We start from the raw sequence: 12364 nt of genomic DNA on the forward strand, positions 1-12364 counted from the left end.
TTTTTTGTACGGACTTCGCTGCGCTCGGTCCGTACTGTCAAGACCTCGGGCCGATATTCTCCCGGTACGGCCCTTGCGCTTGGTTAATAAGATATATATATCTGTCAAAAATTACTAGACCTACCCAACAACACTATTAACCCTCAACACGCTGACATCAGTATGCATTTTCTCCATACTGTTCTCTATACATTTCCCAAGGTGCTGACAAGGAGAATTTGTTTGACAATCAGGAGACTCCTAAATTAGTGATCATTTCTGTTATTCTTATGACCTTTACATTTGATAAAGGGGTGATACTGTAAGGAAAAACTAGACACCAGTCCCTCTCATCGGTTAAACGGTTACTAGCTAATTGCAGAACAAAATCGTTTCAGGCATTCAGTTGACCATACAAACTCTATACTGTTGGACACCTCTAGTATAAAATTTCTTCGCAAAAACCCTAAAAAACAGGCTTCCCAGGCTGAGAGAAAAGACAGATGACGCTCTTTGTCGACCAAAGCAAGAAACTGCTTGTTGTCACTTCTAACACTTAATCTTTTGATTAAGACATTTAAGTCTCCTAACCATTTCTATTCATCGCCCGCCAAACATCTAATGAGAAAACACAATCAAAAAAACTTGATCAAATTCTCTCAACTGATTAGTATGAAAATGTATGACAGCTAGAAAGGAGAATTGCCACTCTCATCGTGACAGTCAAATGGTTAAGATGAAGAAACGAGTTGGTCATACTGACCTGTTTTTCTTGAAGTGCTGTGTGGAGTTCATCTTCCATCTCAGCAGTTTTATTTTGTATTAATCTCAATTCTTCCTCTTTCTGCAACAAGCACTGCTCCAGTTCCTGCGAGATTGTTCAGTCAGAAAAGATCAGGAAGCGTGCACTAATTATTGCGTGATTACATAGGCGAAAAGGTGACATGCAGTTCTCAAAGCTGGCCTTTCGCAACGCGTCGCAATTTTATCCAATTTTATTCTCTGTCGTTCCTTTCTTTTCAAGTTTCTTTGAAATCCAAGGAAGTTGCAATATACAGAGACATTTCTTTCAATCACGTTCACTAAGCACTATTCCTACAGTTGTGATTAGAAATGATGTGTTGACTTGCGGTTAATTCTCTCTGTGGTTTATGGCTATGCAAATGGCCACCTCATTTCCCGAAGAATAAAACATCACAGTTAGCCTGACACGTCGTCTGCAAAATTCCTTCGTCGAGAGTGGCTTTGTTTGTGCCCATAGCGTGGCCAGTATGAATTGTTTCACAAAGACTACTGTTTGAATTTCATCGCGACCACAAATCACTTTCAAGTCAAAGTAACACTGAGCGTCCAAGTACAAAGGAGAAGCACACGGCCAGCAACGTGTTTCCGTGCACGTTCAGTTGCCATAGAATCGTACAGTCCAGAGACTAATAAAAATGTTTTTAAAATGCTGTTATTTATAAGTCAAGTGGTCTACAAGTCTGGTTCTTCAAAACTAATTGGTCAATTGACCACAGCTCTCATCCGGAGAACCAGATCACATGATCAAGTTCAACTCCCACTCTTGGGTTAAAACTGTATATTACAACAATTTTTTTTTGTTGTCGTTTTTATCACGTTCGTGGCGAATCAATCAACATTATGCATTAGCGGCTATTTTTCTCTTTTCCTTCACTTTCTACCTGATAATATCTCTGCTGTAATCAAAGGTGAAAAACACAAGGGACGCTATGACAGTTTACCAGGATTTGGTCAAGGGGCGTTCGGAGAATTGTCCCCCTTTTAGAGGGATCCGAGGGCATGCTCCCTTCGGGAGATTTCGAAAACTAGGTCTTCAGAAACAGGATTTTCCTTCCCTTTCTACCTTATAAAATCTCTGCTGGAATCAAAGGTGAAAAAATAAAAGCGACGCTAACATCGTTTACCTTGTTCATGTTCTCTCCGTTTCTCGTCATTTCCTCCAAAGACAAAATCTTACTTTGTAAATGTTCTTGATTCTGACAGCTTTCCTGCAGACTTCTGCATTGTTCCTAGTCGCAGAAGATATGTTCATGTGTTCATGTAATTCAAAGAATGCTAACATTAACCCAAGAAATGTTTCGATTGGAAAGGGTCACTCCTCCATCCCCAACCCCCTCCCTCTTCAGTTTTTCACTGTCACTCCCCCACTTGGTACAAATTTCTTTCTCTCCACAGCCTTCCGTTTCCGTTCAGTAAAATCAAAAGATGACGGCCATAATTTTCGCTAAGAAAATACTGAGCACCCGCTCGCCATATTTACGCATGCTCTGCAGGTTATCTGCTACTTTCTTTTATTCTGCTTTGCCGTGAATGGCACGTAGAAAAATTGCAGACAGTGGTTCGCAAAGGTAAAAGCTGGATCAGTTACGAGCGCGCGATTAGCCAATGAGATTCTAGGAAACTCACTTGATATTTGCTCTCCGTATCATGGAGCATTTTCTCCAAGCTCTGCACCATGCCTTGCAGCTGGCTATCCTCTGACGAGGAACTCTTAATCTGCTCCCAAAGTTCCTGAAAAATTAAATGAAGAGAAAAGGAATGAATAGTTAAATAAATACTCACAAAAACTCGCACCTGCGCCTAACAGGCAGCACGCGCCAACGATAACTCCGCAATGTTATAGTATTCTGTACCTTAACATTTTCTGTATTAGTCTAAAACTCAGCCAGAATTAATAAGAATCATCATTTCAAGCTTTAATGGCGTTATACTACACTAGAGAAGTGCTCAATGCGATTTCGAGTTGCATTGCCAAGAAGCCGCTTCATCTTGAGTAATGGGGCAGACTGACCGAGTTGCAAATTTCGCAACGGAATCCAACACGCCGAGGTCGTCGAGGAGGACAACGCAAACTGAAGCCAATTGAGGTCTGTATGGGTAGAGGGGTTCGGAAGAGCAAGCACCTTTCGCAGTTAAATGGCTTCAAGAACTCAGAACTTCGAGAAGAAGATGATTTGCATGATACAATCTTGCTGTTATTAAATATTCTTTTTTATAATTGCGTAATTCAGCCTTTGGCTGCGATGCAGTTTTAATAAACTATCTATCTTTATCTAATACATATAGCCCTGTCAGAGGAGAATTGGTCGTCTGACTCTAAAAAAAACCCGTACTCTCACAAACAAAAACGGTAATATCATATTTGATTTGTCAAAAAGGTTCCGTATTCTTTCTAATGCATTCTGAAATGTTCCAGTGCATCGAAAAATAGTATACTCTACAGTTTCAACGTTTCTTACAAATCTTAAATATAGAGTACGTTTTGATAGCAGTAAACACCTGGGGAATTTTTTCCAACGTTAACTGGGCGAAAATGCTGGCAAGCTCGTTGTCACCAAAAAAATTATCGGCATTACAAGTTGCTTAGTTCAAAATGCTACTTCTCCTGAATGACTCCGCGCATTTCTTGTAATGCCCATGTGAGATTAAGAATTAGCAAACGCACTATGCTAACCTTGGAATTCGTCTACGCCTCAAGTCAAATGGAAAATGTATCAACATTGTACTGAAAGCGAGGCAAAATTATTTCAGTTCTTATTATGGAATTTTTTATTAAGACAAACCTGCTTTTCTTTTTCTGAGGTTTGCAAGGACTCCCTCAACATAGCCATTTCATTTTCGATTCCACTTTTTTCCTCTGAAAGCGAATTCAATCTGTCTTGCAACATGTTTCGATCATTTTCAGCGGATGAAATTTTCTCTTCCAAAACTGAAAGGTTACTGAGTAGATCTTTCTTTTCCTGCTCAGCTCTCTCCAGTCTGTTGTTCAACTCCTGGAAGGGAAAAAAAAAAAAATCAAGCTAAGAAAGATGAAAAGAGCCTCCCTAAAATTTGGCAACTAACATGGCGCAGAAGCGAGGGCCCTTGGGTTCGATTGACAAGCCGGGTAACACATGTTAGTTAAGTTTTTTGTTGGCTCTCGCTTTCGGATTCACGTTCTTTTTTTTTCTCCATGTTCCTGTTCTCCACCCTCCATCTGAACAAAAACTAAAAATCCCAATTCGATCTGGAAATGACGGAGAAAGAGACACCAGGAGAGAGCTTAACTGCTTTAGCTGATTTATTTTATGACGTTACAAAAACTAAAAAAGGTGTATAGCCAGTCCGTTTCAAGCCTACAGTAGAAGCATCGATTTTCCGGGACAAAATTTGGGCACAATGCCTTTGTGGCGCTTTCCGATTGAGTGTTGTAAAATCCAGAATGAAAGTAATCACTATGACCAATCAGAAGAAAGAAAAACGTGACATCAGCAGGAGCCAATCAGATCTCAAAGGAAAGGCATTCAACCGCCCTAGAGCGCGGGAAAAACGTGAGTGAATAAGTCGCGACTTAGATTTGCAGCTGATTGGCTAACAAAGCGGGGCGAGTCAGAAAAAAGAGAAGTGCAATCGCATCACTTTCGACACTACGTTGACAGCTACTCTTCTTCGGCGCCCGTCTGTCTAAGCTAACTATCTTTTAAAAGTTCAAGTTCGCTTACAAGGGCAAGATGTTTTCTATTTTCACCACTACCCAAAGGACTCCAATTTAATACTCCCAAACCTGCTTTTGTGTTTCTGAGGATTCCATCAGGGATGACAGCTTGTTTTCGATTTCAGCTTTTTCCCCTAAGGTCGCCTCTACTTTGTCTTGGCATATTTTCCTTTCGTTGTCAGCGAAGGAAATATTTTCCTCCAAACTTAGAAGTCTAGTCCGCAAATTATTCTTTTCTTGAGTGGCATTATTCAATCCGCAGAACAATTCCTGTCATGGGAAAGAGAGAAAAATATTATAAAACAGGTCTCAGTGTCATAAGGCGGGAAGAAAGCTTGTCACACTTCGCAAATTTTCTGGACCAATCACAACTTGAAAATAAAGCACAGCAAAACCAAAACAATCCCAGATTATTCTCCACAACTAATCGAAAACTGTACCAAACATCATCAGAACATAACCAAAGCAAGCGCGCGCTCTTATTAGTCAATTCAGGGTCCACCATTTGCCCATGGGTGTGGGCTGCTGACGCAAGCAAATGCAAAGACTAGTTTCCTCGCGCTTGTTTTTTGTGGTCACGTAAGATTTCAGTGTTAAATATAAGGGAACTCTTTTGCTAGAGTGTATCAATGTTTTGTTATATAACAAATGGTAAACACCACAGCGTACACTACTGAGTCATGGATGCACTTGGGAGGATGCTTAGCACTCAAGAAGCTAGAGTCGCTCTCGGCTATCGCCTCGCACGACTCTTACGCTTCTTTCGTGTTTAGTAACCTCTCGCGTGCATCCATAGAGTACGCTTTCGTGTTTACCATTTGTTAATTACATGAATGCAAGATGACGGCACACAGTCTGCAAATAAGACTTCCCCTGTTTTCAGTCGAGTATCGAAAGTGATCCTGAGTTGCTCTGGTTTTGCTTTACTTTGCTCTGTAAATGTTCAAGAAAACCCACACATCCCTCAAAAAATAAAATGCTGATAAAAACCAATCGCGACTATCTCTCGCGTCTCCCCGCGTTAGTGCCCGTTCGCATGTCAACGTCAGTATTAGTTTTAGTTCTCATGGGTTCCTAGTGCAATTGACCTCTAAATGACAGTTGTAATTGCTTTCGTTTTGGTTCTATGACATGAAGTCAAAACGTGCCCTAAAAAAGAAACATTCACTGAACGTAAGGGGCGACAGAGAAGATGGCACCTAATATTCCGATCACACCGCTGTCAGCTGGAAGGGGCAACGCATAGGCTTAGCGCATGGCCCTTAATCTCGCAAAAACCCTAGAATTGGATTTTTCAAGCTCCTTAATTCAAATACAACCATAAAATGAGAACTCTAAAGCGAAGATATAGAGTCTGGATCCTCAAAAATTCCTAACAAACCTCCTTTTCCTTCAGCTCGACTTGAAGGTTCTCTTTCAACTGTGACAATTCACTCTTCACCGACTCCATCTCTTCTTTAGTGTCAGTAACTTCCTTGTTAAGTGCAGCGTTCCCATCCTCCACCTCTTTTAGATGATTTTCGAACGATTCCGCTTTGATCTTATGCTCATCTCTCTCCTGAGACACATTCTTTAACTGTTCTTGCAGATCCTTAAAAATGTACATAAATTCTTGATGTAATTCCAATAATAAGAATTATCTCGGTCAGTGGTAAATTTACCAGACGTGTTTCAAAATGAAAAGCAACGTGGTGATTTTAAGGTTGGAGCGCCGAACTTTGGGTCAAGAGTTCATGAATTTGGGTATTGATAAAGGAAAGAACCAGATAAAATGATGGGGGAATGGAGGGAAAGCCTGCGATGATCTAACATCCAATCTGGCGAAGTAATAACACTCCTTAATAGCTTCATGCTAAGGCAATCACGACAAGTTCCAAAAGATTTTCCCTCTTCCAATAATTCCTTACTTGGTACTGCTGTGACATCAGATTGTGCTGCTCTTTAGCGCTGTCCAATGCCTTACGTAGCTTTTCCTTTTCTGCGATGAGTTTCTCTGTCTTCTTCACATTTTCCTACACAAATAAACAAATGAGCTAACTTTGGAGGGAACGAGGTATTTATACGACATATTCCCAATAGGGTGGTTTTATGTAGAAATGAAAATAAACAATTTAAAAAATCGAGTTTCCAGATGGGATTTGAACCCACGACTAGATCACGGAGGGTCGTGGGTTCAAATCCCATCTGGAAACTCGATTTTTTAAAGGGTGGTTTTAGCCGTAGATAAAAGCCTGTGTATGTAGCAGTTCATCGTTTGCACCCTGACAAGGAAATCCATCTTCTCCACACTATTCTCTTACTTTTCATGCGACGCTGACATGGAGAATTCGTTTACCTATCAAGACTTTCTCTCGGCTAGAGATCCTTTTTCTTTACTCTCATAACACGAATGTTTAAATCAGAAGAGACAAACTAACGAAATAATGGATACCAATCACTCTAAGGGACTTAAGAGTTAACTAGCCAATGAGCAGGGCCTTATTGTTAGTGCTTCGGCGCGAGCGTTTCCTCGCTCGGGGAGAAATGTGATGCCTTGAACAACGCGAGTCGGTGAAAGATCTGCAAGGGGTCAAGTACTGAACTAGTAGGCTCTTTAGGAAACGCACGCCCTGGGCACAGCGGCGAAATGAGTGCGCATGCTTGCAACACAAGAAATTTTACAAGCAAAGGAATGGGAACTACAATATTTCCATCATGAGCTTATGTTTGCAGAAGAAGAATCGTAACCCTGAAAGCTCAAATGGCTCGAGTAGCGGAGCATGCGCACTCATTTTGCCGCTGCGTCCACACCCTGTAGGCCAAGGGTTAACCAATCAAAAGTGCTCAGACAATTGGGGAAGCACAGCCTAAGACGCTTGTGTGCGAACTTTTACCAGCTCACATGGTTTACTTACCTTAGTACCTTTACCACAAGAGGTAAAATGTTCCTCCCACTGCTTTTTTAGCGCATCATACGCACTCTGTACTTTGTTTCTTTCACTCTGTGCAAACTGCAGTTGTTTCTGTCCATCCTTAAAAAGAGTTTTATGAAGAAATACTATTTTTTTAAAAGATGTTGCACAAGTGAGCAAAACCGCTCCTTCAGCTATGTCACAATTTTTATAAAACCTCTGATCACCTCTTACAAAAAGGGAAAATCCCTTATTTAATCCACGCTTGTGAGATCAAAATTAAAATTTAAAGGCGATAATGCGACGCGACCACAAAAACTACATGGGAAGTCCGTGCCGGTCTGCCTTTACTTCTATTCTCATGCGAAAACCACGAGGAGGCTTGATTACTAAGTTGAGCCTGGTTTCTAAGCTCCTTAAGAAAGCGATCCCAAGAAAAAACCTCTGACTTTAATATCAACATACTTTCTTTTCGTCCTGCTCTGTTTTGAGATCCTTTTCTTTTTTCTTCAGCTCCAACTTAAGTTTTTTCTCCAGTTCAACAGCTGTTTCAACTTGTTTCTTGAGCTCCTGAAACACGCGAGTAGGTAACACTTGACTTGTCAAACCCTTGAACTAAAACTGTTATTCATCGACGGTGTTCTCCAAAAACAGAACAGTCCTGGGTTACTTTCGACATTCAATTGAAAATGTATCTTGAAGCATACCTGGTTTGCAAGGAAATTAACTTTAACTTCTTCCTTCAAGTCCTGGATTAGGTTGCCTCTCTTGGAATTCTCCGCAACAGTTGCATCAAACTTTTCCCTCAAATCAGTGAGCGTTTTCACTAACTTCTTCTTTTCCGCTGTTAGCTCCTTTATTTGTTTGGTAAGCTGTAAAAAGAAACAAATTATCAACTTTTGCGATGACGTACTATTTGTCATTTTTCCTATCAAATAAACAAGAAATACATTAGCGAGAAGTGAGAATTTTTTCAAATTTTTTTATTTGAGTTTTAATCATTTCCACTGAAAACAGTCTTTTTCAGAACTACTCTATTGCGGACGACCAGAATACACAATCAGAAAAAAAACGAAAAAAAAATTGGCATTACCCCGTTACTTACATCACCCCTCCGGCATTTCATGTTTATACAATACCGTACCTTTGCCAGTTCGTCACTTGGCTGTTCTTTCGAATCTTCTGAAGTGCTCTGAGTATTTTCCGTTGCAATGCTTTGTGGACTCTCAAAAGCTGAAGTTAGATCCTCGAGTTGGCGTTGTAGCCCCTTAGTAACCAAAAATAAAATTCCTTAGAGCATAACTTCTAACACAGTTATCTGAAGAGATGTGATTCGGTTTCTTAAATTTTAAATTCATTTTATTATTGAACAGCAAGTAAGGGGGCCCATTCAGTGTTACTCAGTAAAACTTCCTATGTAGCAAGTCCATAACTCCTTACAAAAGGAAAGACATATGCTTTTCTACATGCCATGATGAACTCGACTTATGGCAAGGAAGAGAAATGTTTGCCATTTTTCTCCTACTATGGGTTTTTGCCCGGGGTATTAGCATTGCAGTGTTTTCCTTTTCAACGGTAACATGTACAATTCACCGCCTGCACTACCTATTATCACCACCTCAAATCGTTTGGAAGCCTTGAAAATTTAAGTGGTAAAAAGGACTGCTCTACCGGTTTGAAAATTTCATTTTCATCTACCTGTGTTGCTTAAAATAAGGAAGAAAACGTTAGGAACGCCTTGGTTTACCTGCTTTTCTTGCAACATCTTGTTGTATTCTTCTTGCAGAGACTTAAGTGACAGACTGAGTTCATCCTTCTCAAATACTACATTTTCCAACTGTTTCTTTGCAGCCTACAAAAATGTCAACGACTTTTAAAGCAATTTCAAAAGAAATTAAAGATAGCCTGACAATACCAAAGGTCAAGACCAAGACCCATCCCTTGGCATATGCCTCATAACATGAGCAACTGATTTCTAAATACAGTAAGTAACGAACATGAACGTGTACTAAAAAAATACTGACACATGCTAAAAAAAAAAATAGATCATCACATGATGATGATGATGATTATCATCATCATCATTATCATCATCATTGTCATCACCAAGGGTGTTAGGAACCGGTCATTTTTTATCGCGCAGGGGGGGGGGGGGAGAGGGGGGAGGATTTTGGTTGTGTCAAGATAAAATTTACCTGTTCCCCTTTAAGGCTCTGCACTTTTTTTTGAGATCTCTCTCCCCCACCCCTCTCCCCCCATTAGTACTTAATTGGCAGTAAATCTTCCACAGTCCCCGCTTAACACTCCATTCTCCCTAAAAACCATGTGATCTCCACACAATTCCTTCGTATCCCCTTCCCCTGTGTTAAATAATGACTGTTCCAACAAAGCAAGCCCACAAGACAGGCATAAATTTTCTTTCTCTTATTTTTTTTAATTTCAGGGGAACGGAGACAAGAGAGATGCAAGGAGAGCGCGTGGGTAGCACGAAGGGCACGTCACGCTCCTCACATTCACCTCACGCGTACCTACATTTCCCTGAAAAAGCAATAAAGTGACGCCCATCTTGAAGGCTAGATCAAAAGAAACCACACTTACCTCGTGATTTTCTGAAACACATCTGTATTGTTGCTGAAGACCGGTGATTGAATCTTTCAGCACTTCATTCTCAACGAAGAGTTTCTCAAATTCATCCGTCGTTTCCTTTGAATACAGATACAAACAATATTTAAAATCACACTACTGACAAAAAATTTGTAACTTGGCTGCACTTTTTGAATCATATACCTTGTTCTTCTGTTCCAGGTTCTGTAATTCTCTTCTGCTGTCATTTAAAGCTGTTTCGATGTCTTCCTTCTCGATCTTAATCACCGAAAGCGTTTTCCGCAAGTCCTTCAACAGAAAGTAAAACCATTTTTTGGTTGCATGCGTTTTGATTGGTTGTTTCATGAGATCTAATGGAGAACAGACGTGAGTATGACTTCACCATTGACTTCTTTTCTCTATAAATAATATATACCATGTTACCGTGCCCCTGTTTAGTTGAAGATCAGAGAAGACGTCAAATTGGGGTATGCACATCAGTAGCACACTTGGCCGCGCCTTGTGCGCTACTTTTATGATCTTATCACAATTTGACGTCTTCTTTGACCAACGACTGTACAGACCCACAGCGACATGGAATCTGTGCACGTATACAAAAAAAATACACCTTCACACGCAATCGAGTACATACGTGTTTTCATAATCCCTCAAATATTTTTGTTTGCGTGCAATTGGTCTAAAAGCATCACATGACCGAACATGCCACCGCAACAACTGGGAAATTTACAGTGATATACCCCAAGTGACATTCCCCAATTTTCAAACCTTACGTCCACTACGATAAAAGTCTTCGTTTAAAATCAAATTCAAGATGAGAGAGCGTCCGGCTGTTGTTACAAAAGAAGTGACGTGTTTGTTGGTTTATAAAGTCCTCGCAGCTCACAGTTTTCGCATCTCGGAACAGATAATGTCTGCAGACAAATTAACGCGCATATTTTCGCGCCAAATGAAGGCTATTTCTGAAATGTATGTAAATTCTCTTCTGCAATTACCGTTGTCATCGCCAGCTTCCTGAGGCAAAAGTTACAATCAAATTACTTTTTTTTATTTATTCATTTTTTATAAATAAAAATAAACAGTACCTTTACTGACATCTTGCTTAAGTCTTCCTGAGAGGAACTCATTTCTTTCAGTTTATTTTTCAGCCTCTATACAATTTACAGGCAATAAGACGATAAAATTAATCATTTTCATTACTCACGAGGAAGAAATTGACAAACTCACAACGTGTTATCATATTGCAAAAAAATATAATTATCTACACCTTGTTGAGCGTGAACGCATTGTGAAGTGATTTATAAAATCAAATTCTCAATTTTTCCTCACTACTGTGAAATTCAAGTAATTGACAAATAATTTGTACACTTGATAGATTATTTGGTTTTATCAACTCGGTAAATAATGTAAATTGGCCACCGTAAAGCGCTTCTGAAGCTCACAGTTCGAGCTTCAGCCCTTCGTCAGCTGCTCTCAGTTAACATCATAATTTCAGTTGATAAAACCAAATTATCTTGAAATACCCCCACCAACGCGGCACTCCCTTGAAAACTTGATAAAAATCCGGCGTTAGAGTGCCAAGCCACGATTATTGAAACACTTTCCCCTTATCCTTTTTTCATTGTTGTTAAGATGGTAATGGGAAAACATAAAAAATATCAACACTGAGAGAGAACCAGGGTGTGTTAACAAATATAGTTAAGGGGTGTACGTACACACCAGACAAGCGTTCTGCATACTTCAATGATTAACACGTAACTTCTCTTTGTAATATCCATACATTATCCAGCAAACAGGTGATAAGAATACTCAAACTTATCAAGTTGAAGTTGCCATCTTAATCTAACACCAAATTCTCGTAGCAAATTTACAAGGAAATGAATGTGAAGCAGCTTGTGGGGAGAATTAACAATCGGATCTTGGTAGTTAAATGGTTAAAGTTTGTCGAAGGTTACATCTCCTATGTCTTGCATCAAATTACAAAAAGGATACTTACATCATGACTAACTTTAAGTGTTTTTAGTGATTTCAAAGCTTTTTCTTTCTCTGCTTTCAACTTGTTGATCTGATCCCCAAGTTCCTAAAATTTAATCGCAGATGTCCTTAACAAGTAGAACGCAAACTTCAATTATTCTACAACTATACCTGCTACGGGGGTAAAACACACCTGAACCTAACCACTTGAGTATGAGTATCCCTTTCATTTGAAGAAAACTGACATGTACTACCCAAATCAAGACAAATTTAAGGGGGGGGGGGGTGTGTGTGCACACCTGTCGGCTTTTCTTCCTTCTGTGTTTCTTTTTTCACCCAAAATAGGCAGGGAGGGCGGGCCCGGCCCCCCCGGCCCCTCCCCTATATCCGCCACTGACATTCCATCAAGTCTCCCCTAAAT

At 40.0% G+C, this 12364-nt stretch overlaps 1 protein-coding gene across 6 annotated transcripts in view; it reads right to left on the reverse strand.

Moving 5' to 3' along the window:
- The window catches only part of LOC111330607 (uncharacterized), a 59718-nt gene that overhangs the window by 31761 nt on the left and 15593 nt on the right, over positions 1-12364 (reverse strand). For all 6 annotated transcript variants that reach the window (XM_088727507.1, XM_088727506.1, XM_088727505.1 and 3 more), the window contains 16 exons: positions 11966-12049; positions 11055-11120; positions 10156-10260; positions 9967-10071; positions 9116-9220; positions 8513-8635; positions 8076-8240; positions 7834-7938; positions 7372-7488; positions 6385-6489; positions 5859-6068; positions 4547-4747; positions 3567-3776; positions 2410-2514; positions 1908-2012; positions 743-847 (listed from right to left, as the gene is read on the reverse strand). In XM_088727507.1, coding sequence (XP_088583633.1) covers positions 743-847; positions 1908-2012; positions 2410-2514; positions 3567-3776; positions 4547-4747; positions 5859-6068; positions 6385-6489; positions 7372-7488; positions 7834-7938; positions 8076-8240; positions 8513-8635; positions 9116-9220; positions 9967-10071; positions 10156-10260; positions 11055-11120; positions 11966-12049 — 2016 coding nt within the window. The remainder of the gene's footprint in view (positions 1-742; positions 848-1907; positions 2013-2409; positions 2515-3566; positions 3777-4546; positions 4748-5858; positions 6069-6384; positions 6490-7371; positions 7489-7833; positions 7939-8075; positions 8241-8512; positions 8636-9115; positions 9221-9966; positions 10072-10155; positions 10261-11054; positions 11121-11965; positions 12050-12364) is intronic.

The sequence above is a fragment of the Stylophora pistillata genome, chromosome 7 (assembly GCF_964205215.1).
Source record: "Stylophora pistillata chromosome 7, jaStyPist1.2, whole genome shotgun sequence".
In the NCBI taxonomy this organism is placed as follows: domain Eukaryota; kingdom Metazoa; phylum Cnidaria; class Anthozoa; order Scleractinia; family Pocilloporidae; genus Stylophora; species Stylophora pistillata.